General features: G+C 56.4%; 1 protein-coding gene across 6 annotated transcripts in view; it reads right to left on the bottom strand.

The window, feature by feature from the left end:
- Positions 1–233: 233 nt before the first annotated feature.
- The window catches only part of LOC100493770 (netrin 1), a 116,215-nt gene continuing 90,833 nt past the window's right edge, over positions 234–25,615 (bottom strand). For 5 of the 6 annotated variants that reach the window (XM_031894499.1, XM_031894498.1, XM_031894497.1 and 2 more), the window contains 4 exons: positions 16,835–16,984; positions 15,538–15,591; positions 8,288–8,362; positions 234–1,313 (listed from right to left, as the gene is read on the bottom strand). In XM_031894499.1, the coding sequence (XP_031750359.1) occupies positions 985–1,313; positions 8,288–8,362; positions 15,538–15,591; positions 16,835–16,984 (608 nt within the window). In that variant the 3' untranslated portion in view covers positions 234–984. The remainder of the gene's footprint in view (positions 1,314–8,287; positions 8,363–15,537; positions 15,592–16,834; positions 16,985–25,615) is intronic. The other variant, XM_031894501.1, reaches the window with a different exon arrangement.

Consider the following 25,615-nt stretch of genomic DNA (forward strand, 5'->3'; position numbering starts at 1 on the left):
GGCTGTATCCCAGGGGGGCACAATCCCTGGCTGTATCCCGGGGGGGGCACAATCCCTGGCTGTATCCCAGGGGGGGCACAATCCCTGGCTGTATCCCGGGGGGGCACAATCCCTGGCTGTATCCCGGGGGGGCACAATCACTGCTGTCGGGCATGGCGGGCTCAACAAAAGAACTAGCAGAAAAAGTAAAGGGGAAGTAAAGCCTAATAAAGGAGTGTAAAGTGAATCAGAAATTGAGGAACATTCTTTGCTTTTGTGATATTACAGTTTTATGCTGCTAACATGGGGGGGGTACGGGGGAGTCTGGAGAAGGAACAGTGCAGGGTGGGAATGGGGGTCACAATAAAAAATACAAAAATAAACCCCATCCCTAAGGGGGCGCCCCGGCACTTTAGCCCCCGGGGCAGGAATGGCACTGAAATCCTTATTACCAATAGGCGTTAGTAGTGTCTGTGTCTCTATAGCAACCAGTATACAGATACCCTGCGGGGCAACACTGGCCGGGTAACGCTGTATAAGTCTATGTACAGCTGGGGGGGCCCTAGGGGGCTACACACATACAAATACACAAAATAAAGACTTTCTCTTAAAAAAAAACCGTTATTTCAATGATATACATACTTTAAATGTTAAATCTCTCGCCGGCCTAGCGCTTGCGACCCTCGGAAGGGCAATAGAGAGAGGGGGGGCGTGGCTTTCGTGCCCCGTGGGCGGGATCTCTGTGTGGGACCCCCCCTCTCGTGCGTCTGTGAATAACAACTCTACATATTAGGTGCACGCGTGTCAGTCTCACGTATAAGTGACCCTCTAAGGATTCTCCCAGAAACACCCGGGAAGCGCAAGTTCTGGGAAAAATAAAAATAAAAAATGTAAAAATAAAAAAAACCACAGTTTCTAATGGAAAATCCTATCGCTTGGGACCTAGAGGGGCAGCGGGTACGGTCCTCCCTCTTCTCTCCCGAGGGTCGTTTGCCCCGTTGCCCCCTAAGCTTTCTTGCATTTGCCCTTCTTTTCCCTCTGCTGGAACTTCCTGAGCCGCCGTGCCCACGTGTCCCGCCACTGAATAACCAAACTGCTCTTATCTGCCACCACGCCGTTCTGGTCGGGCGAGTCCTCGTCGTTGCCCAGGAGCAGGTACTTCTTGGTGGGCTTCAGCTTGGGGCATTTGCAGGCGATGTCCTTGGCCCGGATCCACAGGTTCTGGTCGCCCCGCCGGATGCGGTTGGTGCCCTGTTTGTACACGGAGATGACGTTGACCGTGAACTTCCACCAGTCTCCGGCTTTGTCCGCCTTTAGGATGTGGATTTGCACGGCTGGGGGGGGGAACAACAACCCGTCAGTATTTCATTTTGCCCAATTCCACCCCCTCTAATACCCCATTTAACCAGACTCAGCCATAAAGAGCCCAATATAAACTCGTGGCGGCCCAGGTCTCCTCCTGAACATCTGATTGGGCATCACCCCACTGACTAGATATCAATCTGGCCCTTTGGTTGGGTCATTGAAACGATGGTGCTTGGGTTGGGTATCCCCATTGGCCGGGCAGCAGGTTAGAGCGAGACATCTGCCCCTGGGTTGGGTATCCCCATTGGCCGGGCAGCAGGTTAGAGCGAGACATCTGCCCCTGGGTTGGGTATCACTATTGGCCGGGCAGCAGGTTAGGGCGAGACATCTGCCCCTGGGTTGGGTATCCCCATTGGCCGGGCAGCAGGTTAGAGCGAGACATCTGCCCCTGGGTTGGGTATCCCCATTGGCCGGGCAGCAGGTTAGAGCGAGACATCTGCCCCTGGGTTGGGTATCACTATTGGCCGGGCAGCAGGTTAGGGCGAGACATCTGCCCCTGGGTTGGGTATCCCCATTGGCCGGGCAGCAGGTTAGAGCGAGACATCTGCCCCTGGGTTGGGCATCACTATTGGCCAAGCACCAGGTTAGGGCGAGACATCTGCCCTTGCGTTGGGTATCCCCACTGGCTGGGCAGCAGGTTAGGGTGAGACATCTGCCCCTGGGTTGGGCATCACTATTGGCCGGGCAGCAGGTTAGAGCGAGACATCTGCCCGAGACATCTGCCCTTGGGTGGGGTATCCCCATTGGCCGGGCAGCAGGTTAGAGCGAGACATCTGCCCGAGACATCTGCCCCTGGGTTGGGCATCACTATTGGCCGGGCAGCAGGTTAGAGCGAGACATCTGCCCGAGACATCTGCCCTTGGGTTGGGTATCCCCATTGGCCGGGCAGCAGGTTAGAGCGAGACATCTGCCCGAGACATCTGCCCTTGGGTGGGGTATCCCCATTGGCCGGGCAGCAGGTTAGAGCGAGACATCTGCCCGAGACATCTGCCCTTGGGTGGGGTATCCCCATTGGCCGGGCAGCAGGTTAGAGCGAGACATCTGCCCGAGACATCTGCCCTTGGGTGGGGTATCCCCATTGGCCGGGCAGCAGGTTAGAGCGAGACATCTGCCCGAGACATCTGCCCTTGGGTGGGGTATCACCGCACATCTGCCCCAAAGCTGGAACTCTGACCCCCTCGCTGGAAGTCTCCAGAAACTCATTGACTCCTGAAAACCAAAGCACCAACTTCCCAAGGGGGCGGGGAAAACACCTTTGGAAAAATCAACATTCCGGCCCCAAAGGCTCCCAGTTAGTGATGTCACTCCCAGCTGTGAAAACATCACCACGGGCCCTGCTGCTGTCACTCACAGGGATGTGGGCGGGGAGGGGGCGGGGCCTGCAGGATACAGGACACTTTCCCACTAACACACACTGATTGTACGTTACACACCTGTATCTGCGCCACACACGGGCCGGGGCTAGTTACACACGGGCCGGGGCTAGTTACACACGGGCCGGGGCTAGTTACGCACACGGGCCGGGGCTAGTTACGCACGGGCCGGGGCTAGTTACGCACGGGCCGGGGCTAGTTACGCACGGGCCGGGGCTAGTTACACACACGGGCCGGGGCTAGTGTTAGTTACACACACACGGGCCGGGGCTAGTTACACACACACAGGCCGGGGCTAGTTACACACACGGGCCGGGGCTAGTTACACACGGGCCGGGGCTAGTTACACACGGGCCGGGGCTAGTTACGCACACGGGCCGGGGCTAGTTACGCACGGGCCGGGGCTAGTTACGCACGGGCCGGGGCTAGTTACACACACGGGCCGGGGCTAGTGTTAGTTACACACACACGGGCCGGGGCTAGTTACACACACACAGGCCCGGGGCTAGTTACACACACGGGCCGGGGCTAGTTACACACACACGGGCCGGGGCTAGTTACACACACACGGGCCGGGGCTAGTTACACACACACAGGCCGGGGCTAGTTACACACACAGGCCGGGGCTAGTTACACACACAGGCCGGGGCTAGTTACACACACGGGCCGGGGCTAGTTACACACACACAGACCGGGGCTAGTTACACACACACGGGCCGGGGCTAGTTACAACAGCGGGGCTAGTACACACGGGCCGGGGCTAGTTACACACACGGGCCGGGGCTAGTTACACACACGGGGCCGGGGCTAGTTACACACACGGGCCGGGGCTAGTTACGCACGGGCCAGGGCTAGTTACACACACACGGGCCGGGGCTAGTTACACACACACGGGCCGGGGCTAGTTACACACACGGGCCGGGACTAGTTACACACACGGGCCGGGGCTAGTTACACACACGGGCCGGGGCTAGTTACACACACGGGCCGGGGCTAGTTACACACACACGGGCCGGGGCTAGTTACACACACAGGCCGGGGCTAGTTACACACACACGGGCCGGGGCTAGTTACACACACAGGCCGGGGCTAGTTACACACACACGGGCCGGGGCTAGTTACACACACAGGCCGGGGCTAGTTACACACACACGGGCCGGGGCTAGTTACACACACAGGCCGGGGCTAGTTACACACACAGGCCGGGGCTAGTTACACACACGGGCCGGGGCTAGTTACACACACGGGCCGGGGCTAGTTACACACACGGGCCGGGGCTAGTTACACACACACGGGCCGGGGCTAGTTACACACACACGGGCGGGGCTAGTCACACACACACAGGCCGGGGCTAGTTACACACACAGGCCGGGGCTAGTTACACACACAGGCCGGGGCTAGTTACACACACAGGCCGGGGCTAGTTACACACACACGGGCCGGGGCTAGTCACACACACACAGGCCGGGGCTAGTTACACACACAGGCCGGGGCTAGTTACACACACACGGGCCGGGGCTAGTTACACACACACGGGCCGGGGCTAGTTACACACACACGGGCCGGGGCTTAGTACCAACACACACGGGCCGGGGCTAGTTACACACACACGTAGGGCCGGGCTAGTTTACACACACAGGCCGGGGCTAGTTACACACACACGGGCCGGGGCTAGTACACACACACACAGGCCGGGGCTAGTTACACACACAGGCCGGGGCTAGTTACCACACACGGCTAGTTACACACACAGGCCGGGGCTAGTTACACACACACAGGCACTAGTTACACATAGTACACACACCAGGCCGGGGCTAGTTACACACACGGCCGGGGCTAGTTACACACACAGGCCGGGGCTAGTTACACACACACGGGCCGGGGCTAGTCACACACACACAGGCCGGGGCTAGTTACACACACAGGCCGGGGCTAGTTACACACACACGGGCCGGGGCTAGTTACACACACACGGGCCGGGGCTAGTTACACACACGGGCCGGGGCTAGTTACACACACACGGGCCGGGGCTAGTTACACACACAGGCCGGGGCTAGTTACACACACACGGGCCGGGGCTAGTCACACACACACAGGCCGGGGCTAGTTACACACACAGGCCGGGGCTAGTTACACACACGGGCCGGGGCTAGTTACACACACCACAGCCGGGGCTAGTTACACACACACGGGCCGGGGCTAGTCACACACACACAGGCCGGGGCTAGTTACACACACAGGCCGGGGCTAGTTACACACACAGGCCGGGGCTAGTTACACACACACGGGCCGGGGCTAGTTACACACACAGGCCGGGGCTAGTTACACCCGGGGGCTAGTACACACAGGCCGGGGCTAGGTTACACACACATGGCCGGGGCTAGTTACACACACAGGCCGGGCTTACAGCACACCGGGGCTAGTTACAACACACAGGCCGGGGCTAGTTACACACACACAGGCCGGGGCTAGTTACACACACAGGCCGGGGCTAGTTACACACACAGACCGGGGCTAGTTACACACACAGGCCGGGGCTAGTTACACACACAGACCGGGGCATGCTGGGAAAGCGGCACTATATTGCGTTAGTGCAGGACACAATGCGACATGAGGAAGCCATTATGTATCGGCGCAGTAACGAGCGCGGCCGGCTAATGTATAAAAGATGGAGCATTCCTCTCATTCCTACGGGATTTTCCTTTCTTTAATAAAATCCGCACAATGGTTTCTCCCCAGAACCCCCCAGATTAATGGGGAGCATCTATCCGAGGAGCTCGGCGCCATATTCAAAAACGGGATCATTCACTATGGGTGCAATCCCCAGGGGCCCCATCAGACATGGTGATGTAATTCACGGGTCATCAAGGGGGCGAGGTTTGGGTGGGTCATGGGTGTGGTTTCGGCAGAATGGGGTCAGGGCAGGGGTGTAGCCATTTTTTTTAATGGGCCCCATTCTACTTGTTGGCCGGTGAGCAGTTTGCACTGCGGGTCGGAGAGTCCGGGGGGGGGGATCTAGATGATCGATTAAGTAATAAAAAAGGCACTAATTCTGCCCAGGAGCAGTAACCCGTAGCAACCAATAAGATGTTTTCTTTCAAACAGGTGACCAGTAAATGCTACCTGCTGATTGGTTGCTATGGGTTACTGCATTACATAACCCCCACTATGTGCAAAGCTCTAAATCTGCCAGTAGAATATTCCGCAGAAATAGCATGGGACATGGGGGGGAATCCTGGTTTATTTCCCACTCGGGGGCCACATTCACAAAGGCAGACGTAACCCAATCGGCGCCGCTAACATCTCCAAAAAAGACAAAAGCGGCTTCCCTTGTGTTTATTGGGGGTGACGAGAGGCAGGCGCCCCCCAGCTCTGACAATGAACCGTTCCAGAGCCCGGGATCAAACAGAGGAGCGGAAAGTGACGGGAAAGGGGAGCCCATAAATAGCCAAATGTACAGGTTCCCCCCGGCCTCTCGGCAGGGGCATGCAAGCAGATCCCGGGGGAACCTGTGCAGCTCGGCGCCGGCCCATTGGCTGGTACTGACGGCTGATCCGTTCCTTCCCTGCAAAGCCCCCGGCCCAACATCACTCAGACTTCAGCTGGGAGGTTTTGTGTTTTAGGCACTGATTTACCCAATGGTGCCAGGAGAAGGTGCCTGTGGGTGTAATGGGACTTGCTATCCTGTCCCCCCTTATTATGGGGGTTCAGAGCACAGAGAGGAAGGTGGGCTCATATTCAACAGGGTGGGGCAGGGTAGGGTCAGTAGGGTGGGGCAGGGTAGGGTCAGTAGGGTGGGGCAGGGTAGGGTCAGTAGGGTGGGGCAGGATAGGGTCAGTAGGGTGGGGCAGGGTAGGGTCAGTAGGGTGGGGCAGGATAGGGTCAGTAGGGTGGGGCAGGGTAGGGTCAGTAGGGTGGGGCAGGATAAGGTTACGAGGGTGGGGCAGGGTAGGGTCAGTAGGGTGGGGCAGGATAAGGTTACGAGGGTGGGGTAGGATAGGGTCAGTAGGGTGGGGTAGGATAGGGTCAGTAGGGTGGGACAGGATAAGGTTACGAGGGTGGGGTAGGATAGGGTCAGTAGGGCGGGGCAGGATAAGGTTACGAGGGTGGGGCAGGATAGGGTCAGTAGGGCGGGGCAGGATAAGGTTACGAGGGTGGGGTAGGATAGGGTCAGTAGGGTGGGGCAGGATAAGGTTACGAGGGTGGGGTAGGATAGGGTCAGTAGGGTGGGACAGGATAAGGTTACGAGGGTGGGGCAGGGTAGGGTCAGTAGGGTGGGGCAGGATAGGGTCAGTAGGGTGGGACAAGATAAGGTTACGAGGGTGGGGCAGGTTAGGGTCAGTAGGGTGGGGCAGGATAGGGTCAGTAGGGTGGGGCAGGGTAGGGTCAGTAGGGTGGGGCAGGATAGGGTCAGTAGGGTGGGGCAGGGTAGGGTCAGTAGGGTGGGGCAGGATAGGGTCAGTAGGGTGGGGCAGGGGTAGGGTCAGTAGGGTGGGGCAGGATAGGGTCAGTAGGGTGGGGCAGGATAGGGTCAGTAGGGTGGGGCAGGATAAGGTTACGAGGGTGGGGTAGGATAGGGTCAGTAGGGCGGGGCAGGATAAGGTTACGAGGGTGGGGTAGGATAGGGTCAGTAGGGTGGGGCAGGATAAGGTTACGAGGGTGGGGTAGGATAGGGTCAGTAGGGCGGGGCAGGATAAGGTTACGAGGGTGGGGTAGGATAGGGTCAGTAGGGTGGGGCAGGATAAGGTTACGAGGGTGGGGCAAGGTCAGTAGGGTGGGGCAGGGTTACCAGGGTGGGGCAGAATAGGGTCACCAGGGTGGGGCAGGATCCAGGTATGATGTCACTGCTGATTGGCAGAGAATAATGAGGATTCCAGGAGGGAGGGGATTGGCTGCCCCAGTGCCACTATACAATGTGCCACTCCCCTCCCTGCCCTGAGAGGCTGTAACGGGGGGGGGGTTCCCTTTATTGGCGCTTTGCATTGAACTTGCGTCTCCTTCTCCCCCCGGCTGCACTGTTAATGGCTGAAAGGGAATGGTGGCCTTCAGCCTCACCTCCTCCTCCCGGGCTCCCTGGGAAAGTTGGCAGGTCCCGTTTCCCCTTGGTACAAAGCGGTGCCCCTCTGAGCCCCAGAGATCAGACAGCAGCAGATTAGCCGCCGGGGAGCCCCACGCTGGGGTGAAATTGCCCCTCTCATGCCCATTGGATGCCTGTCAGGGCCCCCCCGCCGGGAGGCAGAATGCCGAGTGTCAGCCCTTTCTCTCGCTTCCTTGTCAGGACGCAGTGGCCACGGTCCAACATCTGCTGGAGAATGTGCCCCGTCCAACCATGCCCGGGGGGGGGGCACAGCGGAACCATACACACATACACAGGGCTGTGCCCCCCGCCATTCCCTACAGTGCGGGAAATGTGGGGCAGAAAGGGGAATGATATAGTAATGGGTAAAGTTTAACTGTCTAGTAACCCATAGCAACCATCTGTTTGCTTTCATAAACCGCTGCTGATTGGCTGCCAGAGGGTGAGCAGCTGGAACTACAACTCCCAGCATCCCCTGCCTGTGAGCACTCACCGTAATCTTTCTTGCAGTACTTCTTCATGTTGATCTTTAGCTTGCCCTTGGATGCCTTGCAGTAGGCGTCGCAGTCTGGGGAGGAAAAGACATTGGTCAGTGCCCACCAATCCCAAGCTCTATAAATCCAGCACATATTTCCCCCTTCTACCGATCCTCACATGGACCAATTCTGTACGGTGGCAAATGGGGGAAGTTCAGTAAAAGTGCATTATACCCGGAGAAGGGGACAACTGCCCCAGTAATAATGCCCCCTGAATACCCCCTGGGCAGCAAGCCGGACATTTACACGTAATATTTACCCCCCCGATTGATGCCCCCGAGTATCTGCAGCCCCCGAGCGCCGCCAACTCCCTCATTAACCTCCAGCCGGCGGAACAAATGGGAATCAGCGCCCGTTTAGTCGCCTTTTCTTCTGCCTCAGCGACACTGATTGGAGGACAAATGGGCAGAAATAAAGCGTGTAATTAGATTAAGGCCCCCCCATTGTCCCGGGATTATTCCCTGCTTTTCCCAGGGGGGAGGTTCCAGGGCGGCGGAACGAGGCAGAGAATATTCACGTCTTTGTTATCTGATATTTAAAAGGGTTAATAGTAATTAGATTATAAACTGATTTGCTACATCCTTCCTGACAGAATAACGGCAGTCCTGTCTTGCTTTACGGCAGAAGGTTTGGAAACAGCAGCAAATCTGAGCAAAATCCTACAAGGACTTTAAAGTCACGTGACTTAATCCATATCTGTCAGTCAGTGCTCCTGGGGGCCCCCCAGCAGTTGAGGGGTCTGCACCCCATCAGTAACAGGGGTATTTGCAGCCATTGACTGGGGGCTCCGTCTCCTCCTGTTTCATAAAATGGCGGCTCGGGTTTGGCCGGGGCATCTGCTCTTTATCAGCCCCACACTGATTGGGCCGGGTAATTACAATATGCAAATGATGGGGTTGATTTACAGGTCAGCGAGTGATCTCACCCCCCTGCGCATGATGTCATCGCCCCCCCAGTAGGCACCGCCACGTGCCGGGCACAGATCTGAGCGGCCAGGTAGCCCCCGGGGCGGCCAACAGTGAGAGTCCGATGGAAGGAGCGGCCCTGGGGCTTTATGGGATGGAATTCCCAGTTGCCGAGCGCGGCTGTTCCCAGGGCCCGGAACACGGAAAGATAAATTGGGTCACGCATGGTTGGAATTATGGAATCGCAAGGAATCTCGTTTGCGCAGTGATTGATGGAGGTTGTTCCTTAACCCTTTCCCAGCCAGACGGAATGTGTATGAATATACTGTCAGTACATCCCACAACCGACCAATACTGGTAGTACTGACAGGGCACCATCTATGTGCCACTAATCCGGCCCACTAGCCACGTGCCACGGATACCGGTCAGTAACGGGACTGGGCTGCTATGGATACTGGTCAGTAACGGGACTGGGCTGCTACGGATACTGTCAGTAACGGGACTGGGCTGCTATGGATACTGGTCAGTAACGGGACTGGGCTGCTACGGATACTGTCAGTAACGGGACTGGGCTGCTATGGATACTGGTCAGTAACGGGACTGGGCTGCTACGGATACCGGTCAGTAACTGGACTGGGCTGCTACGGATACTGGTCAGTAACGGGACTGGGCTGCCACGGATACTGTCAGTAACAGGACTGGGCTGCCAAGGATACTAGTCAGTAACGGGACTGGGCTGCCACAGATACTGTCAGTAACGGGACTGGGCTGCTACGGATACTGGTCAGTAACGGGACTGGGCTGCTACGGATACTGGTCAGTAACGGGACTGGGCCGCTACGGATACTGGTCAGTAACGGGACTGGGCTGCCACGGATACTGTCAGTAACGGGACTGGGCTGCTATGGATACTGGTCAGTAACGGGACTGGGCTGCTACGGATACTGGTCAGTAACGGGACTGGGCTGCCAAGGATACTAGTCAGTAACGGGACTGGGCTGCCACGGATACTGTCAGTAACGGGACTGGGCTGCCACGGATACTGTCAGTAACGGCACTGGGCTGCTACGGATACTGGTCAGTAACTGGACTGGGCTGCTACGGATACTGGTCAGTAACGGGACTGGGCTGCCACGGATACTGTCAGTAACGGGACTGGGCTGCTATGGATACTGGTCAGTAACGGGACTTGGCCGCTACGGATACTGGTCAGTAACAGGACTGGGCTGCCACGGATACTGTCAGTAACGGGACTGGGCTGCTATGGATACTGGTCATTAACGGGACTGGGCTGCTATGGATACTGGTCAGTAACGGGACTGGGCTGCCACGGATACTGGTCAGTAACAGGACTGGGCTGCCACGGATACTGGTCAGTAACGGGACTGGGCCGCTACGGATACTGGTCAGTAATGGGACTGGGCCGCTACGGATACAGGTCAGTAACGGGACTGGGCCGCTACGGATACAGGTCAGTAATGGGACTGGGCCGCTACGGATACAGGTCAGTAACGGGACTGGGCCGCTACGGATACCGGTCAGTAATGGGACTGGGCTGCTAAGGGACTGGGCCGCTATGGATACTGGTCGGTAACGGGACTGGGCCGCTACAGATACTGGTCAGTAACGGGACTGGGCCGCTACGGATACCGGTCAGTAATGGGACTGGGCTGCTAAGGGACTGGGCTGCTATGGATACTGGTCAGTTACGGGACTGGGCCGCTATGGAAATGAGCAAGTGAAGGGACAATAGGAAGGCGGCCATACTGTTTGTGGCCCCACACACAAAATGTCCCAGGAGCCCACAGGTGCCCTGTCGTAAATTAGCTCGGTGCCAGATGCGAGGGACCAGGCCCCATTGTTGGCTCAGCCTCATTCACGGCCCCTGAAAGGGAGACAAATTGGCCCCTCCTGTTCCATTAAGGAGACAATGGGGGGGTTACGGCCGCACAATGCAGCAATAAAGCGGTTACAGTACAAAGGGATGCCAGCCTCGCCATCTCTAGCAACTCATTCATGTGGCCCTTGGGTTGGGAGAAATGGAAACAAAAAGACCCAGAGATCCCCCCCCCCCCCATTGGTGCAACACAGCTTTGTTAACCATTACAGGCTTCACCTCAAGCTGCCGCACAGGACAGGGCCATAACAAATACCCATAGTGCCTGCATGGGATTTTCTTCCAAACTTCTGGTGGCTCCTTTCCCCTCACCCCTGTGAGACCTTGGGCTGCTCCATTGTCAGGCAACACCATTGTTATACGCGGAGGGACCTCCCAGCAATCGGAAGCCTGCGGTGATCAGTCTTTGTTTGGCCAATTAGAGTTGTAAGAGGCCACACACACACATTTGTTCTTCCAACCCAACTCATCAACCGCCAATGGACTCCACCAACACTGAGGCCAAGGAACAAGGCCCAGTTGACTGTATGTAGGAGAACAACCTCCTTGGAGATGCCCAAAGCCTCCTTGTACATGCCATGATAAGCCATCTGGGCACTGGTTATGACCAAACGTTGCAATCAGTTGGCCAAGGCTTGGCCAGTGCAAGAGTTATGGGGAGCAGTACAAATACGAGGCGGCAGTGGGGAGGCCTAGAGCATTGCCCAGGGGGCTCAGCCTGAAGGCCAAGTAGGATGAGATAGAAAGGGGGTTTGCTCTCCTATATACAGTGGAAAGCCCGGCTTAGAGGTCACTTAGGGTGACATTTGGGATGAACATGTATTGATATTATATATATATATATTTTGGGCCGGGTTCTGTTTGGTGAGAGTTATATCCTGATCCAATTCCACATTGTCCCACAGAGCCAATGAGAAAAACATATCTTCTCACATGGAAACTCTATGGTGGGGAAGGGAAACCCAGACCCAAGGTTGGTCCTCCAAGGGGGAGTTGAATATGGGAGTCCAGCAAGCACTGCTATAAGGGGACTGTTAGGGGGGCAAAAGGGGGGGCAATATATGGCTAAGAGCAGAAAGGGGTTCCGTAAGTGTTTTGGGGCCCAATGGGAGCGAATGTGGCGGCCCCCAATGATATGAAGCAGCAGGAGAGAGTGTGGGGCACTGAGATGTGGGGCACTGAGCGGGCACCGTTGGCCCATTAGCCGGGCACATTCTCAGGCACTTACACACGGCTCTGCATGGGAGCCACTCACTGAATGAGCCCAGAGAGAGAGCGAGAGAGAGAGAGCGAGAGGGAAGGAGATTACTAATACTCATTGGAATCCTCCGGCCTCTGCCAAGGAAACAGCTCTACGAGCTCACGAGCGAGAGCGACGCCAACAAGTGCGGGGCCACGGGGACTCAGGGTGCCCCCAGAGGGTGGGGGGGATCAGCCAAAGGGACTCTATAGGGAGAATTGGTTCTGTGATTGGTTCTAGGAAAGGGAAAGGTTCCCCCAGGGCACCGAAGGGCCACTTTGCCCCACTGACACTGCACCTACATGCCCTCCGCTCCCCACTCTGATTGCCCCCATTGTACTGCGCCACTGCGCCTGTTGGTTCTGTATAAACAAACGGCCGTCAGCATCACATGCGAGAGATTCCTTTCAGGGAAGTGTAAAGAGCGCTCTCTTTGCTCAGCTGTCTCCTAGAGATAAGGCTGCGAGAGACAAAGGGTGTTGAGTGAGCAGAGAGCTCCCCCCCCCCATTATATCCTCCCGTCTCCCCCACTTGTTAGGCCGCACTGATGGCATCTAAATGGAAGTAATGGAGCGCTGCCCGGCTACTGGCCCAAGTGACCACTGAGGGTCGGCCCCTGGGTTGGAAATGGCTTGTGTTCTGATGGACGGATCAGAGGCAACTGATTTTGCTGATCGGCTCCTTTGCTTTGGTTTTTAGGGGTCTCAGTACTACAACTCCCAGAATGCCCCTGGCAGAGATGGTGGTCACCAGTGGCGCTCCCAGTGCCCCCTCTCTCTGGGCTAGCCACTGAGGCAGGACATTAGCCGGGGCTCCCGTGGCCCCCCTCTCTGGGCTAGCCACTGAGGCAGGGCATTAGCCCGGGCTCCCATGGCCCCCTCTCTCTGGGCTAGCCACTGAGGCAGGGCATTAGCCCGGGCTCCCATGGCCCCCTCTCTCTGGGCTAGCCACTGAGGCAGGGCATTAGCCCGGGCTCCCATGGCCCCCTCTCTCTGGGCTAGCCACTGAGGCAGGACATTAGCCGGGGCTCCCGTGGCCCTCTCTCTCTGGGCTAGCCACTGAGGCAGGACATTAGCCGGGGCTCCCGTGGCCCCCTCTCTCTGGGCTAGCCACTGAGGCAGGACATTAGCCGGGGCTCCCGTGGCCCTCTCTCTCTGGGCTAGCCACTGAGGCAGGACATTAGCCGGGGCTCCCGTGGCCCCCTCTCTCTGGGCTAGCCACTGAGGCAGGACATTAGCCGGGGCTCCCATGGCACCCTCTCTCTGGGCTAGCCACTGAGGCAGGACATTAGCCGGGGCTCCCGTGGCCCCCTCTCTCTGGGCTAGCCACTGAGGCAGGGCATTAGCCGGGGCTCCCATGGCACCCTCTCTCTGGGCTAGCCACTGAAGCAGGACATTAGCCGGGGCTGGCAGGGAGCAGACGCGATGGTTCCATCAGAACCAATGAGAAGCTGCAGGACGATTGCCAGGTAAGTGACGGAAGCGCCGATACAAAACGCACAATCACAGGCAGCGACAGACACCAATCAGGTTAAATTCTTGTCTTTCCTCCCTCCCATTGTGCCCTAATCCCCCCTTTATCCAGCGACACAGTGAGTGGGTCCCACTGAACCCTCCCGAGCGAGTTTGGGCAGGAACCGCCCAACCCAAACAGGGCCTGGATGCACCAACTGGGCCTCAGCCTCCTGTTCCAGCCTCAACCGACCCCTCTCAGTGCCGGCCCAGATCCCTCAGTGCCGACCCCAATCCCTCTCAGTGCCGACCCCAATCCCTCAGTGCCGACCCCAATCCCTCTCAGTGCCGACCCCAATCCCTCAGTGCCGACCCCGATCCCTCTCAGTGCCGACCCCGATCCCTCTCAGTGCCGACCCCGATCCCTCTCAGTGCCGACCCTGATCCCTCAGTGCCGACCCCGATCCCTCTCAGTGCCGGCCCCGATCCCTCAGTGCCGGCCCCGATCCCTCTCAGTGCCGGCCCCGATCCCTCTCAGTGCCGGCCCCGATCCCTCAGTGCCGGCCCCGATCCCTCTCAGTGCCGGCCCCGATCCCTCTCAGTGCCGGCCCCGATCCCTCTCAGTGCCGGCCCCGATCCCTCAGTGCCGGCCCCGATCCCTCTCAGTGCCGACCCCGATCCCTCTCAGTGCCGACCCCGATCCCTCTCAGTGCCGACCCCGATCCCTCTCAGTGCCGACCCCGATCCCTCAGTGCCGACCCCGATCCCTCTCAGTGCCGGCCCCGATCCCTCAGTGCCGGCCCCGATCCCTCTCAGTGCCGGCCCCGATCCCTCTCAGTGCCGGCCCCGATCCCTCAGTGCCGGCCCCGATCCCTCTCAGTGCCGGCCCCGATCCCTCAGTGCCGGCCCCGATCCCTCTCAGTGCCGGCCCCGATCCCTCAGTGCCGGCCCCGATCCCTCTCAGTGCCGACCCCGATCCCTCTCAGTGCCGACCCCAATCCCTCAGTGCCGACCCCGATCCCTCTCAGTGCCGACCCCGATCCCTCTCAGTGCCGGCACTGATCCCTCTCAGTGCCGGCACTGATCCCTCTCAGTGCCGACCCCGATCCCTCAGTGCCGACCCCGATCCCAAGCCATTTTGGATCATGGAAGGTTCTTCATGTGGTGCCGCTGGCACTGAATTGGAGCCTCTTCAGGGTGTGGGAGAGCGGCTGAGAGAGGAGATGGTGTGAGATACAGGATAATGCCCCGCCGCCCAAGGGCTGATGGCCTCATCACCGATACCCCCATCTAGGCTTCAGTAAGGATTTGCCCCCAACGCAGAAGCCTCAGAAACAAACACCTTCCGTCCAAGACTTTAGGAAGGGAAATCTCCAGAAGGTTCTGGTTGTGATATAATCCAATATTGCGGATATTATTGTGCCCAATAAAACTGTATGTGATTGGCCAGTTGCTATTGCTGGTTTCGGCCAACCTATAGAGTTCATTCACACTACATAAACACTGTATATGGGGCTCGGGCCCCAGTTTTCACAGACAATCCCATTGGATCGTAGTCATTAGACCCAATTGTTCCCCCGTAAGGACCTGTCTGGCCATTCAGGCTACACACATGGGGGGCTTGGGCTCCCCAAAAAGCAGTTTTTACCGACGACCCCGTAACATGAGTACATTAGTGCAGGAGTCGCACAATAAGAGAGAGAAGGCCACCTACCTGCCGGCTCCTCCATGCTGCTGGCTGCCGTTGTAGGAGGGACCACGGGAATCTCTATGGTTCAGTTGTTGGGAGAGAAGAAGGAAGAGATTATTGCTCATTACAGGGGTACCCCGCATCCCCCTCGCCCCCCGTAACTACGGTAGGAACTGATACTCATGCACTGGCACAGCGGGGGCTTCTCTAGGCTGAATCTATGGCAACTACGGGGGTGGGGGAGCGTCTACAAAGCACAATGCACATTGGAAAAATCCAATAGTGCAAAAACGGGGGGAGGTCAGCGCATATCAGGGGGAGGAGTTAATCAGGCCAAAGGGGTCAGTGATCAGTTTGATGTTTATACAACGTCTGGGCACCAAATACGGAAATGGAACAAATATTGGGCTTTAATAGAGGGCGTGGCTATTGCCCCCGGCTGGGCGTGGCTACTGGATCCGGAACACTTGGGCGGGATCGGGGTGACCCAGCACAGCTAAGGGGCGGTTCACCTCTAAGTTCACTTTTAGTAGGTTACAGACTTCCCTATTCCTGGCAACTTTGCAATTGGTCTTCATTATTTATTTCTTATAGTTTTTTAATTATTTGCCTTCTTTCAAATGGGGGTCACTGACCCCGGCAGCCAAACCCTATTGCTCTGTGAGGCTCCAGTTTTATTGTTATTGTTACTTTTTATTCCTTATCGTTCTATTCAGCCCCTCCCCCTATTCATATCCCCATCTCTCGTTTAAACCACTGCTTGGTTGCTAGGGTAAATAAGACCCTAGCAACCAGATGAACTAAAAGCTAAATACATAAAAAATGAAGACCAATTGCAAATTATCTCAGAATATCACTGTCTACATCATGTTAAGAGTTAATTTAAAGGTGAACTTCCCCTTTAATATACAAGATTTACAAACAACTTTATTCCTCCCCATGTTGGCACCCTATGGGTCTGAGTCCCTCTGCCCATAAACCACCGTTGGTTAGTAAATCGTTATGGAAACAGCAGTGCCATCTACTCCAACGTGCCAATGGGGTAAGTGCCGGTGCCCCGTCCGTAGGGTGCCAGGGTGTGGCACGGGGTGGCTGCACAGGAAACAGTGTAGTCGGCAGGGACTGTGTATCGGCCCCTAAATAACTGAGCCGGGGGGCGAGCGGCCGGTTTGGGGGGCTTATAGGGCAGATGGAGAGGCTACCCCCCAGTATTGTGGGGCTACTGTGGGTTTAGGGGCCCCCTGGGCTACTGTGGAGGACCCAGATGGCACTGCTGAGCGGAGGCCCGAGGTTAATAGAAAAGACTAGGAGTAAGACATACTTATGCAGGGGGCAATGGGCGAGCGGCTTTGTTGGTAGCCCTTGGCACATCGATTGCACGTTATGCCAGTCACGCCATCTTTGCAAGGACACTGCCCCGTGGTCTGATTACAGGTTTTGCCGGCCGCACCCACCGGATGGCAATCGCAGGCTGCGGGGTGGAACAGACGAGAAGGGGTTGGCACAGGAACATACATACAACATATAGAGCGAGACTGAGCATCACACGGGGGGGGGGGCAGGGGATGCTGGGTAGGGAGGGACATACCATGGGAAGGGAGCAGGGGGGCACACAAATGGGAACAAACCATGCAGGCTCTATATTCAAGCACATTCGGAACCAAATTACCTCTCATACTTATCCTGGCACAGCGGGCAGCGCCAAGCCCACCGACGGCAACAGGGAGACAAAATGCACAATAACTATCCCCATAGTGAGCTTTCCCTTGGTACCGGTACCAGGTTATGGGACAATACAATACAGTTTATGGGTCAGTCCCCCCTAGGCCCAAACTGTACTAATGGCACCGACGTGTTTATGGGTCAGTCCCCCCTAGGCCCAAACTGTACTAATGGCACCGACGTGTTTATGGGTCGGTCCCCCCTAGGCCCAAACTGTACTAATGGCACCGACGTGTTTATGGGTCGGTCCCCCCTAGGCCCAAACTGTACTAATGGCACCGACGTGTTTATGGGTCAGTCCCCCCTAGGCCCAAACTGTACTAATGGCAGTGACGTGTTTATGGGTCGGTCCCCCCTAGGCCCAAACTGTACTAATGGCAGTGACGTGTTTATGGGTCAGTCCCCCCTAGGCCCAAACTGTACTAATGGCACCAACGTGTTTATGGGTCGGTCCCCCCTAGGCCCAAACTGTACTAATGGTACCGACGTGTTTATGGGTCAGTCCCCCCTAGGCCCAAACTGTACTAATGGCACCGACGTGTTTATGGGTCAGTCCCCCCTAGGCCCAAACTGTACTAATGGCAGTGACGTGTTTATGGGTCAGTCCCCCCTAGGCCCAAACTGTACTAATGGCAGTGACGTGTTTATGGGTCGGTCCCCCCTAGGCCCAAACTGTACTAATGGCACCGACGTGTTTATGGGTCAGTCCCCCCTAGGCCCAAACTGTACTAATGGCACCGACGTGTTTATGGGTCAGTCCCCCCTAGGCCCAAACTGTACTAATGGCACCGACGTGTTTATGGGTCAGTCCCCCCTAGGCCCAAACTGTACTAATGGCACCGACGTGTTTATGGGTCAGTCCCCCCTAGGCCCAAACTGTACTAATGGCAGTGACGTGTTTATGGGTCGGTCCCCCCTAGGCCCAAACTGTACTAATGGCACCGACGTGTTTATGGGTCAGTCCCCCCTAGGCCCAAACTGTACTAATGGCAGTGACGTGTTTATGGGTCAGTCCCCCCTAGGCCCAAACTGTACTAATGGCACCGACGTGTTTATGGGTCAGTCCCCCCTAGGCCCAAACTGTACTAATGGCACCGACGTGTTTATGGGTCGGTCCCCCCTAGGCCCAAACTGTACTAATGGCAGTGACGTGTTTATGGGTCGGTCCCCCCTAGGCCCAAACTGTACTAATGGCAGTGACATGTTTATGGGTCAGTCCCCCCTAGGCCCAAACTGTACTAATGGCAGTGACGTGTTTATGGGTCAGTCCCCCCTAGGCCCAAACTGTTCTAATGGCACCGACGTGTTTATGGGTCAGTCCCCCCTAGGCCCAAACTGTACTAATGGCACCGACGTGTTTATGGGTCGGTCCCCCCTAGGCCCTAACTGTACTAATGGCACCGACGTGTTTATGGGTCAGTCCCCCCTAGGCCCAAACTGTACTAATGGCACCGACGTGTTTATGGGTCGGTCCCCCCTAGGCCCAAACTGTACTAATGGCACCGACGTGTTTATGGGTCAGTCCCCCCTAGGCCCAAACTGTACTAATGGCACCGACGTGTTTATGGGTCAGTCCCCCCTAGGCCCAAACTGTACTAATGGCACCGACGTGTTTATGGGTCAGTCCCCCCTAGGCCCAAACTGTACTAATGGCACCGACGTGTTTATGGGTCGGTCCCCCCTAGGCCCAAACTGTACTAATGGCACCGACGTGTTTATGGGTCAGTCCCCCCTAGGCCCAAACTGTACTAATGGCACCGACGTGTTTATGGGTCAGTCCCCCCTAGGCCCAAACTGTACTAATGGCACCGACGTGTTTATGGGTCGGTCCCCCCTAGGCCCAAACTGTACTAATGGCAGTGACATGTTTATGGGTCAGTCCCCCCTAGGCCCAAACTGTACTAATGGCAGTGACGTGTTTATGGGTCAGTCCCCCCTAGGCCCAAACTGTTCTAATGGCACCGACGTGTTTATGGGTCAGTCCCCCCTAGGCCCAAACTGTACTAATGGCACCGACGTGTTTATGGGTCGGTCCCCCCTAGGCCCTAACTGTACTAATGGCACCGACGTGTTTATGGGTCAGTCCCCCCTAGGCCCAAACTGTACTAATGGCACCGACGTGTTTATGGGTCGGTCCCCCCTAGGCCCAAACTGTACTAATGGCACCGACGTGTTTATGGGTCGGTCCCCCCTAGGCCCAAACTGTACTAATGGCACCGACGTGTTTATGGGTCAGTCCCCCCTAGGCCCAAACTGTACTAATGGCACCGACGTGTTTATGGGTCGGTCCCCCCTAGGCCCAAACTGTACTAATGGCACCGACGTGTTTATGGGTCAGTCCCCCTAGGCCCAAACTGTACTAATGGCACCGACGTGTTTATGGGTCGGTCCCCCCTAGGCCCAAACTGTACTAATGGCACCGACGTGTTTATGGGTCAGTCCCCCCTAGGCCCAAACTGTACTAATGGCACCGACGTGTTTATGGGTCAGTCCCCCCTAGGCCCAAACTGTACTAATGGCACCGACGTGTTTATGGGTCAGTCCCCCCTAGGCCCAAACTGTACTAATGGCAGTGACGTGTTTATGGGTCAGTCCCCCCTAGGCCCAAACTGTACTAATGGCAGTGACGTGTTTATGGGTCAGTCCCCCCTAGGCCCAAACTGTACTAATGGCACCGACGTGTTTATGGGTCAGTCCCCCCTAGGCCCAAACTGTACTAATGGCACCGACGTGTTTATGGGTCAGTCCCCCCTAGGCCCAAACTGTACTAATGGCACCGACGTGTTTATGGGTCGGTCCCCCCTAGGCCCAAACTGTACTAATGGCAGTGATGTGTTTATGGGTCAGTCCCCCCTAGGCCCAAACTGTACTAATGGCACCGACGTGTTTATGGGTCAGTCCCCCCTAGGCCCAAACTGTACTAATGGCAGTGAGGTGTTTATGGGTCAGTCCCCCCTAGGCCCAAACTGTACTAATGGCAGTGAGGTGTTTATGGGTCAGTCCCCCCTAGGCCCAAACTGTACTAATGGCAGTGAGGTGTTTATGGGTCGGTCCCCCCTAGGCCCAAACTGTACTAATGGCACCGACGTGTTTATGGGTCAGTCCCCCCTAGGCCCAAACTGTACTAATGGCAGTGAGGTGTTTATGGGTCGGTCCCCCCTAGGCCCAAACTGTACTAATGGCAGTGACGTGTTTATGGGTCAGTCCCCCCTAGGCCCAAACTGTACTAATGGCACCAACGTGTTTATGGGTCAGTCCCCCTAGGCCCAAACTGTACTAATGGCAGTGACGTGTTTATGGGTCAGTCCCCCCTAGGCCCAAACTGTACTAATGGCAGTGACGTGTTTATGGGTCAGTCCCCCCTAGGCCCAAACTGTACTAATGGCACCGACGTGTTTATGGGTCGGTCCCCCCTAGGCCCAAACTGTACTAATGGCACCGACGTGTTTATGGGTCAGTCCCCCCTAGGCCCAAACTGTACTAATGGCACCGACGTGTTTATGGGTCGGTCCCCCCCTAGGCCCAAACTGTACTAATGGCACCGACGTGTTTATGGGTCAGTCCCCCCTAGGCCCAAACTGTACTAATGGCACCGACGTGTTTATGGGTCGGTCCCCCCTAGGCCCAAACTGTACTAATGGCACCAACGTGTTTATGGGTCAGTCCCCCCTAGGCCCAAACTGTACTAATGGCAGTGACGTGTTTATGGGTCGGTCCCCCCTAGGCCCAAACTGTACTAATGGCACCGACGTGTTTATGGGTCAGTCCCCCCTAGGCCCAAACTGTACTAATGGCAGTGACGTGTTTATGGGTCAGTACCCCCTAGGCCCAAACTGTACTAATGGCACCGACGTGTTTATGGGTCAGTCCCCCCTAGGCCCAAACTGTACTAATGGCACCGACGTGTTTATGGGTCAGTCCCCCCTAGGCCCAAACTGTACTAATGGCACCGACGTGTTTATGGGTCAGTCCCCCCTAGGCCCAAACTGTACTAATGGCACCGACGTGTTTATGGGTCAGTCCCCCCTAGGCCCAAACTGTACTAATGGCACCGACGTGTTTATGGGTCAGTCCCCCCTAGGCCCAAACTGTACTAATGGCAGTGACGTGTTTATGGGTCAGTCCCCCCTAGGCCCAAACTGTACTAATGGCAGTGACGTGTTTATGGGTCAGTCCCCCCTAGGCCCAAACTGTACTAATGGCACCGACGTGTTTATGGGTCGGTCCCCCCTAGGCCCAAACTGTACTAATGGCAGTGACATGTTTATGGGTCAGTCCCCCCTAGGCCCAAACTGTACTAATGGCAGTGACGTGTTTATGGGTCAGTCCCCCCTAGGCCCAAACTGTTCTAATGGCACCGACGTGTTTATGGGTCAGTCCCCCCTAGGCCCAAACTGTACTAATGGCACCGACGTGTTTATGGGTCGGTCCCCCCTAGGCCCTAACTGTACTAATGGCACCGACGTGTTTATGGGTCAGTCCCCCCTAGGCCCAAACTGTACTAATGGCACCGACGTGTTTATGGGTCGGTCCCCCCTAGGCCCAAACTGTACTAATGGCACCGACGTGTTTATGGGTCAGTCCCCCCTAGGCCCAAACTGTACTAATGGCACCGACGTGTTTATGGGTCGGTCCCCCCTAGGCCCAAACTGTACTAATGGCACCGACGTGTTTATGGGTCAGTCCCCCCTAGGCCCAAACTGTACTAATGGCACCGACGTGTTTATGGGTCGGTCCCCCCTAGGCCCAAACTGTACTAATGGCACCGACGTGTTTATGGGTCAGTCCCCCCTAGGCCCAAACTGTACTAATGGCACCGACGTGTTTATGGGTCAGTCCCCCTAGGCCCAAACTGTACTAATGGCACCGACGTGTTTATGGGTCAGTCCCCCCTAGGCCCAAACTGTACTAATGGCACCAACGTGTTTATGGGTCAGTCCCCCCTAGGCCCAAACTGTACTAATGGCAGTGACGTGTTTATGGGTCAGTCCCCCCTAGGCCCAAACTGTACTAATGGCAGTGACGTGTTTATGGGTCAGTCCCCCCTAGGCCCAAACTGTACTAATGGCACGACGTGTTTATGGGTCAGTCCCCCCTAGGCCCAAACTGTACTAATGGCACCGACGTGTTTATGGGTCAGTCCCCCTAGGCCCAAACTGTACTAATGGCACCGACGTGTTTATGGGTCGGTCCCCCCTAGGCCCAAACTGTACTAATGGCAGTGATGTGTTTATGGGTCAGTCCCCCCTAGGCCCAAACTGTACTAATGGCACCGACGTGTTTATGGGTCAGTCCCCCCTAGGCCCAAACTGTACTAATGGCAGTGAGGTGTTTATGGGTCAGTCCCCCCTAGGCCCAAACTGTACTAATGGCAGTGAGGTGTTTATGGGTCGGTCCCCCCTAGGCCCAAACTGTACTAATGGCACCGACGTGTTTATGGGTCAGTCCCCCCTAGGCCCAAACTGTACTAATGGCAGTGAGGTGTTTATGGGTCGGTCCCCCCTAGGCCCAAACTGTACTAATGGCAGTGACGTGTTTATGGGTCGGTCCCCCCTAGGCCCAAACTGTACTAATGACAGTGACGTGTTTATGGGTCGGTCCCCCCTAGGCCCAAACTGTACTAATGGCAGTGACGTGTTTATGGGTCGGTCCCCCCTAGGCCCAAACTGTACTAATGACAGTGACGTGTTTATGGTCAGTCCCCCCTAGGCCCAAACTGTACTAATGACAGTGACGTGTTTATGGGTCGGTCCCCCCTAGGCCCAAACTGTACTAATGGCACCGACGTGTTTATGGGTCAGTCCCCCCTAGGCCCAAACTGTACTAATGGCAGTGACGTGTTTATGGGTCGGTCCCCCCTAGGCCCAAACTGTACTAATGGCAGTGACGTGTTTATGGGTCGGTCCCCCCTAGGCCCAAACTGTACTAATGGCAGTGACGTGTTTATGGGTCAGTCCCCCCTAGGCCCAAACTGTACTAATGGCAGTGACGTGTTTATGGGTCAGTCCCCCCTAGGCCCAAACTGTACTAATGGCACCGACGTGTTTATGGGTCGGTCCCCCCTAGGCCCAAACTGTACTAATGGCACCGACGTGTTTATGGGTCAGTCCCCCCTAGGCCCAAACTGTACTAATGGCACCGACGTGTTTATGGGTCGGTCCCCCCTAGGCCCAAACTGTACTAATGGCACCGACGTGTTTATGGGTCAGTCCCCCCTAGGCCCAAACTGTACTAATGGCACCGACGTGTTTATGGGTCGGTCCCCCCTAGGCCCAAACTGTACTAATGGCACCAACGTGTTTATGGGTCAGTCCCCCCTAGGCCCAAACTGTACTAATGGCAGTGACGTGTTTATGGGTCGGTCCCCCCTAGGCCCAAACTGTACTAATGGCACCGACGTGTTTATGGGTCAGTCCCCCCTAGGCCCAAACTGTACTAATGGCAGTGACGTGTTTATGGGTCAGTACCCCCTAGGCCCAAACTGTACTAATGGCACCGACGTGTTTATGGGTCAGTCCCCCCTAGGCCCAAACTGTACTAATGGCAGTGAGGTGTTTATGGGTCAGTCCCCCCTAGGCCCAAACTGTACTAATGGCAGTGAGGTGTTTATGGGTCAGTCCCCCCTAGGCCCAAACTGTACTAATGGCAGTGACGTGTTTATGGGTCAGTCCCCCCTAGGCCCAAACTGTACTAATGGCAGTGACGTGTTTATGGGTCAGTCCCCCCTAGGCCCAAACTGTACTAATGGCAGTGACGTGTTTATGGGTCGGTCCCCCCTAGGCCCAAACTGTACTAATGGCACCGACGTGTTTATGGGTCAGTCCCCCCTAGGCCCAAACTGTACTAATGGCAGTGACGTGTTTATGGGTCAGTACCCCCTAGGCCCAAACTGTACTAATGGCAGTGACGTGTTTATGGGTCAGTACCCCCCCCCAGGGGAGCACCCACATGCCATAGCTCTATAAATAAATATTTACACATAGGGAACAATGCAGTCGGTGCTACAATTTGTCACACGAGCCACTGACCCCTAAGAAAGCAGTATTTATAGAATAGGAAGGAAGGGCCCATTGAGACACGGGGGGGGGGGTACTATAGTGTAAGTACACCTGCCCCCCACACACAGGTGCTCTGCTGTAAAGCAAGGCGGCTCGGGACGCAGTAACACCTGGCGTATCGGTCATGTGACTCTCAATGGAAGGCAGTAAAGGTCACGGCGCCGGTCTCTCATTGGCCCCCAGGGAATCCCAAGGTGCAGAACTTGCCTTAGAATGGTGAGAGAGTTATTTAAAAAATGTGATATATTTGGGCTGAACGCACTGTTATTTTTAAATAAACAATAAAGGCTCTAGGGTTGCTCTGTGCTGTAGGGAAACCCAATCCAAGTGGGGGGGGCACAGCTGGGAAAGTAAAGGGGAAACAAACCGGGCATTTGGGAGGTGTCTGACCCAGGGCCCATGTCCCATTGCAACAATAAATCATCTCCTGTGAGCAAGTTCTGATACTGCTGGGTCTGATATGGGGGTATGTAGGGACACAGAGGGGCTCTGGGTATAGGGGTATGTAGGGACACAGAGGGGCTCTGGGTATGGGAGTATGTAGAGATACAGAGGGGCTCTGGGTATGGGGGTATGTAGGGACACAGAGGGCAGGTATGGGGGTATGTAGGGACACAGAGGGCAGGTATGGGGGTATGTTGGGACACAGAGGGGCTCTGGGTATGGGGGTATGTAGGGACACAGAGGGGCTCTGGGTATGGGGGTATGTAGGGACACAGAGGGCAGGTATGGGGGTATGTAGGGACACAGAGGGCAGGTATGGGGGTATGTAGGGACACAGAGGGGCTCTGGGTATGGGGGTATGTAGGGACACAGAGGGGCTCTGGGTATGGGGGTATGTAGGGACACAGAGGGCAGGTATGGGGGTATGTAGGGATACAGAGGGCAGGTATGGGTGCAGATGGAGCCGCTAGCCCCAGATATATCCGGAGAGGGTAGCCTGGCGGCCAGTGCCAGAATTCATTGTGAGCGGCCGAACCATTTGTCTGCAATTGTGGGAACAGCCTCACCTGAGGCCTGCAACACCTGCGCCCGTCGGCTCATGTTACCCCCCCTCCCCTCTCCCCTCTGTTTGTAAGTGGATTAATGGGGACTTTCTGTGCCGTGACTCCCCTGCGCTGCCTCCTATCTACCCGAGCCCCACAAAGATGTCTGGGAGCGTTCCTCGGGCGCCCGAGCCTTTGTACCCAGCCGTCCCCTCCCTCCTCTGCTTTCTCTGCTTAACCTGTTCAATGCAACCCACTGTCCCTTGGTATGCACACCTGCGCCGGGGGAGAGCGGCCGGGGAGGGGGGTGCAGCTACCAGCCAACATTAACTGCTT

Source organism: Xenopus tropicalis, chromosome 10, assembly GCF_000004195.4.
Source record: "Xenopus tropicalis strain Nigerian chromosome 10, UCB_Xtro_10.0, whole genome shotgun sequence".
NCBI lineage: Eukaryota > Metazoa > Chordata > Amphibia > Anura > Pipidae > Xenopus > Xenopus tropicalis.